General features: G+C 51.1%; 1 protein-coding gene across 2 annotated transcripts; it reads left to right on the top strand.

Annotated features, from left to right (window-relative positions):
- The first annotated feature begins 236 nt into the window (after positions 1-236).
- Positions 237-3330, top strand: LOC140195651 (zona pellucida sperm-binding protein 4-like). 2 transcript variants are annotated; one of them, XM_072254348.1, is made up of 9 exons: positions 237-618; positions 1034-1224; positions 1309-1406; positions 1478-1611; positions 1690-1879; positions 1950-2097; positions 2226-2298; positions 2968-3078; positions 3151-3330. In XM_072254348.1, exons 1-9 carry the CDS (start codon positions 510-512, stop codon positions 3300-3302), a joined length of 1206 nt encoding a protein of 401 aa, XP_072110449.1. In that variant the 5' UTR covers positions 237-509; the 3' UTR covers positions 3303-3330. The 2 variants fall into 2 exon arrangements, with proteins under 2 accessions (XP_072110449.1, XP_072110448.1); XM_072254347.1 differs by having other exon boundaries at positions 537-856.
- Positions 3331-5784: the final 2454 nt, after the last annotated feature.

Here is a 5784-nt window from a genome sequence, read left to right as displayed (position 1 = left end):
GGTTGCAATCATCGAAAGACGCCCCGTCTCGCTTAGTTTTATTTAAAAACGTAAACACGAGGAATTCTGCAGATGCTGGAAATTCAAACAACACACTTTATCAAAGTTGCTGGTGAATGCAGCAGGCCAGGCAGCATCTCTAAGAAGAGGTACAGTCGCTTAATTTTATAATTGCTTTAATCTCATCTTCTTTCCATTGTTTTGCTGCCCTGTTTTGATCATCCGCTGACTCCTCAGAGTTTGATATCCCGTACCTCTGCTTTCTTTTCTTCCTCATTCCATTCCGTTCCTCTTTCCCGCCGACCTCCATCTCCAGTTCACTTCCACTCTCGCCAAAAACTTCCTTCATCAGCTTGGCTCTTTCCTTGACGTTCTCTCTCTCCGCCATTTTCCAGCGAGCCCCACCCCGCCAACTCCCACTTTCTCCCGCCCAGCCAATCGCCTTCCTGGTCGCTTGCCGGAGACAACTGGTTGTTGGACGACGGACTGATCCCGGGGGTCTCGTGGGAATGCACGAGGCCACGGGCGGGGTTTCCGGACCGGTCGCTAACCCACCCTCGCTGTCTGTAAGTCGAACACCGCAGATGAGGCGGCTCTCCGACCTCACTCACCTGGAAGGTTAGACTTGGCGTGATGAGTGGACTGTGGGTTCTGGGTTTGAGTCTTTTTGCGTTCTGCTCCGTACAGTCGCCCTCCGTTGCTCTTCCCGCCAATAAATGCTGGCTGTCTCCCCGCTTCCGCAAAGTCTGCGGATTTGAGGGAATCTCCGGACGCCAGTGTGTTTTAAGAGGCTGCTGCTTTGAAGAGGGGAATATTGATGTACCAGCGTGTTTCCATTCCCTGGACAATATTCCCGGTAAGTATCAGCCATGTCAGCTACAGTTGGGGTCCGCTCTCCGTGTTGGAGTTTCTAACCCCGGGAGAGGTTGCTGTGAGACCGCAGCTGCAACGCGCGGGTTTCTGTTCCTTCCATCGCGGGCCCTCGCTCCTCTCAACGTGTGCCGCAACTCATTTCCCCCCCTCCCCCCCTTAGAATGCACCGAGGACGGGCGGGTGTTGGTCGCCATCTCCAAGGATCTGACGCTGCCTCCTGTGAACCTGAGCACGGTGTATGTTACGAGTGGGACCGGGACGGGGGCCGAGGCCGAGTGCCGCCCTACCGCGGTTTCTGCCCACGCTGTACTCTTCCAGTTCGCGCTGACCAAGTGTGGTACCACTCAGCGGGTAGGTATTGGGCCGGGGCCGGTCGGTTGGGATGGGGAATGTGTGGTGCTCAGCTGGCTGCTCATGGTCTGCTATCTCCTGTAGGTGGACGGAGGAAAGGTTGTGTACGAAACGGACGTGTTGGGACAGTTTGAGATCTTGGGTGGAGCTTTTGGCTCGGTGAGTCGGGACAGTACCTTCAGGTGAGTGTGGGAATACCTTCAGTGGTGAGCGGAGGCGAGGAGCGGGACTGCAACCCTGTGTTGTCTTGCAGGCTTCATGTGCGGTGCAGTTACCAGGGGGATCAGAAGTCCGACCTCGAGGTGACGCCCCGTGTTTACACCCTTTCTCCGCCACCGCCGGCCACTGCGATCGGGCCCCTGCTGCTGGAGCTGAGAATAGCGCGAGGTATTAAGTGCTCCCCGATAAATCGTGTCCGAATGTCGGCTCCCCGCAAGTAGTGGCTGCTCATCTTTGTCTCTACAGATGGCGGCTACAGGAGGTGGTATGCGGCCCGTGACTACCCGATCGTGAGTGTGCTGCGAGACCCCGTGTTTGTAGAGGTTCGTGTCCTGTACCGCAACGACCCGTCCCTTGTGCTGGTTCTCAATGAGTGCTGGGCGACCCCTGGGCCGGAGCCGCATTCGGGTCTCCGCTGGGACCTTCTGGTGGACAGGTGAGGATCGGACTGGGGAGGGAGCTGCTGTGACCCTCCTGGCGCATTGATCCCACCCTTTCTGTTCCAGGTGCCCATTCGCTGGTGACAACTACAAAACCCGCCTGGTCCCGGTGGACGCGGCTTCTCATCTGCGCTTTCCAACGCACCATAAGCGGTTCGTCGTCAACACTTTCGCTTTCTGGGACCGGCTTTCGGCCCGCGCCCTGAGCGGTGAGGTGAGTTTCCTGTAGTTTCTCCGGCGCTCCCGGGGTCTCGGCTGCTTGCCCGTGTGTCCCACGGACCAGAGAAACATTCTCCTGCCTGGTGCCGAGGCACTGATCGTCCTGTCCCACCCCGTTTGCAGGTTTATTTCCACTGCAGCGGAGAGGTTTGTTCGCCCCCTGCTCCGGAGAACTGTATGGCGCCCTGTGGTCACAGTAAGTACTCCGGGATTCCGCGGGCTGGGGTCGCTGACCAGATCCCCTTTATTTTCCTTTACCATGTGGCCTAGACATCAATGACCGTCCGCGGTTTGCGTGGTGACGGTAATCGCAGAGACCACTGGATGAGTTAATGAACGAAACCAATTTGCCAGCTGACGGTGTAATTCCACTAGTCCCCGCACGGTGTCGCCTCGCTTTAATCAGTCCTGCCCTGGGCTGCAGGCTGATCACCGAACTGGTCTGTTCTCAATGCGGTACTGTAATTCTATACGCATCCGAGGCCGCCACTCGGCTCCTATGATCCCAACTCACGTGTTCCAGCCTCTCCTATAACAAGCCCTCATTGCCGTTGATGTTCGGTATCTGTTCCAGCTCATTGATGTCTTTGCTGTAACAGGCGACCAGAACTGTACACATTACAGGCGTGGTGTCGGTCTCACAGTGACTAGTGCTGTTCATCTAGTCCTATCTCTGTACTGGTCCAGTGTGAATGAAATGAGCGTCGCCTTCATCCTGACTCCTGATGTCACTTTATCGTGTGCTGGCGATGACCTAAACACCACCCACAGCCTGTAATCTTTGGCGATAAACGGGCCCCACCCCACCACCCGAAGGTCAGACTGGTCGACCATTGGAAACCATTGTCTCTTTTCCCCTTTCCAGAGAGGCGAAGAAGCGCCCATGAGCGGGCTGGGGTCTTGATGGCAGCTGCTGGACCCATCATTCTGCAAGATGAGGAACGCTTGTCTACCGAACACCGCCAAGGGGATGGAGGTAAAGGGGGTGCCTGTAACTGGCGAGTGCGTCGATATCCAGTGCCGCTCTAACCCTGTCTTGTTCCCACAGATGCTGCCGTTGATTCCCCGTCCTGGGTCATTCCTGGAGTGGCGGCCGGGGCAGCGCTGCTCTCCGTGTCCCTGTTGATCGGCACTGTGGCTTTGTGGTATCAGGAGACGGGTGACAGGGCGGGCCCTGTAGGCAAATCCATTGAACTGTAGATGTTTGCGTTGGTGAATAAATTGATGTTGTGACTGATGCCGCCTCTCCAGTGGCTCTTTATTGCCCCTGGGCTCTCTCCCTTTCCCAAAGGGTAATAGGGTTGTTGGGGTTTGGAATAGAGTAAGCTCAAAGTCATTAGTGGTCTATTAGTAGCTGGGCATGCAGCGTGGCAGCAACGGGGGTGTTCTGTAGAGCAGTAGCTGGGCACCAGAGTGCCTATGTAACTCTGGTAATTTGCACTGAACTGAAGGAATGAAGAAAGGGCTGGGTGAACTCAGCAGGTCTACCATCTGTAGATCCAATGGCCAAACTATTAGGTCCAAGCCCTATATGAAAACTCAGCTCCGCAGCCGTAATGGTGATCTACAGCTGAGAAGTGGGAGCAGGAGTAAGCCATCTGGCCCATCGAGCCTGCTCTGCCATTTTGATAAGATCATAACTGAACTAGCCATGGACTCATCTCCATCTACCTGCTTTTCCCTGTAACCCTTAATTCCCCTACTATGCAAAAATCTATCCAACCCTCTCTTAAATACATTTACTGACATAGCCTCCACTGCTTCACTGGGCAGTGATTCCCAAGTCCCTTTGCATGGCAGCATGCTGCAGTTTTTTACCATTTAAATAATCTGCTCTTCTATTTTCTCCTTCCAAAGTGGATAGCCTTGCATTTACCAATATTCTATTCCATCTGCCAGACCCTTGCCCATTTGCTTAACTTATCTGTCTCTCTGCAGACTCTCTGTATCTTCTGCACAATTTGCTTTTCCACTCGATTTTAGTATCATCAGCAAACTTGCATATACTACTCAGTACCTCTTCCAGATGGTTAATGTATACAATAGGAATTCTGCAGATGCTGGAAATTCAAGCAACACACATCAAAGTTGCTGGTGAACGCAGCAGGCCAGGCAGCATCTGTAGGAAGAGGTGCAGTCGACGTTTCAGGCTGACGAAGGGTCTCGGCCTGAAACGTCGACTGCACCTCTTCCTACAGATGCTGCCTGGCCTGCTGCGTTCACCAGCAACTTTGATGTGTGTTGGTTAATGTATATCCCAGTTTGATGATACTAAATTGAGTGGGAAAGTAGGTTGATAAATGCAAGGCCATCCACTTCAGAAGGAAAAAAATGGAGCAGATTATTTAAATGATAAAAAAAATTGCAGCATGCTGCCATGCAGAGGGACTTGGGAATCCAAGTTAAATGCTGTCCATCTGTTCCCCTCGATCCACTGTGCTCATTGTATTCTCAAAGAACTCCAGTAAGGTTGTCAAACAGGGCCCACCTTTGCTGAATTTGTACTGCATCTGCCTCCTGGATCAATTTCTTTCCAGATGCCTTGCTATTTCTTTAATGACAGCTTCAAGCATTTTCCAACTACAGGTGTTGTACTAACTGGCCTATAGTTACCTGCCTTTTGCCTACATCCTTTTTCAAACATTGGCATGACATTCACTGTCTTCCAACAGAAAATAGTCATTCAAAGCCTCTGCCATTTCCTCATTACCCAATATCAATTTCCCCTTGTCCTCCAAGGGGCCTACATTCAATTTAGCCACTCTTTTCTGTTTTATATAATTATAAAAACTTCTTATCAATTTTTATATTTTGTTAGTTTATTTTCATAATCAATCTTCTGTTGCTCACTTGGTGTTTCTTTGTTGCTTTTTAAAGTTTCCCATTACTCTTAGTGACTTTGTACACACAAGCTTTTAGTTTTTGATTCCTTTTATTTCCTTGGTTATCCAAGGCTGGCTCTCCCTACCTTTACTTTCCTTGCTTTTAACTCTGGTCCTTGATTGCTCCTGGAGTGTTGCACAGACTCCATTTCCTTCCCCAAATTGATGTACCCATGAAGGGGAAGCAGAAGATTCCCTGACAAGTTTCCGGAATGAGGCTGTTTGTATTGGATGTAGATCAATTGTATCCAGCTACATGCACTGTGGCTGTGATCACATGGTGTTTGATGTGGTTACAAGTAACGACAGTAGAGCAAGAGATAGGTGGTCACCAGAAGGAACTGTATTAATTCCAGAATCTGCTATGGTACCAAAGCTTCATGCCTTGTATCTGCTTTTAACACTTGGAGCTTGTTCTATTCATGCATTGCCCTCCATGTGAAGACATTGCCCTTCAGTTCTTTTTCATTTTCTCCTCTCTTGCTCTAAACCTATACAATCTGGCTTTCCCTTTTCACCCAGGAAAAGTGTGCTTTGAATCGATCATCTAGGAGTGTGATGACTGTAAGAAAAGCTTTTGTCGGTAGTGTCTGAATATGGACAAACTTGAATAGGTCCTTGTGGTAGGGAGGGTTATGCGTGTTTCTCAGTCTACAATCTCCCACCCTAGTGACCCTGTGGATTGGTTGACATTGCAGTATAATGGGGAGGTCAGACAGGATCCAGATGTTAGTGAAAGTAACTGGGCCAGGAGAGCTGATGCCAGACATCCCAGTGCAGTAGGGGCTGGGCTTCAGCAA

This window comes from Mobula birostris, chromosome 3 (genome assembly GCF_030028105.1).
Source record: "Mobula birostris isolate sMobBir1 chromosome 3, sMobBir1.hap1, whole genome shotgun sequence".
NCBI lineage: Eukaryota > Metazoa > Chordata > Chondrichthyes > Myliobatiformes > Myliobatidae > Mobula > Mobula birostris.
This window is presented reverse-complemented; position numbering and strand designations above follow the sequence as displayed.

Bases quoted from the DNA above. Each gene is read 5' to 3' on its own strand.
- LOC140195651 (XM_072254347.1), top strand. From the start codon at position 634: ATGAGTGGACTGTGGGTTCTGGGTTTGAGTCTTTTTGCGTTCTGCTCC. The intron at 857-1,033 runs GTAAGTATCAGC...TCCCCCCCTTAG, and splicing joins TTCCCTGGACAATATTCCCG to AATGCACCGAGGACGGGCGG. The intron at 1,880-1,949 runs GTGAGGATCGGA...TTTCTGTTCCAG, and splicing joins TGGGACCTTCTGGTGGACAG to GTGCCCATTCGCTGGTGACA.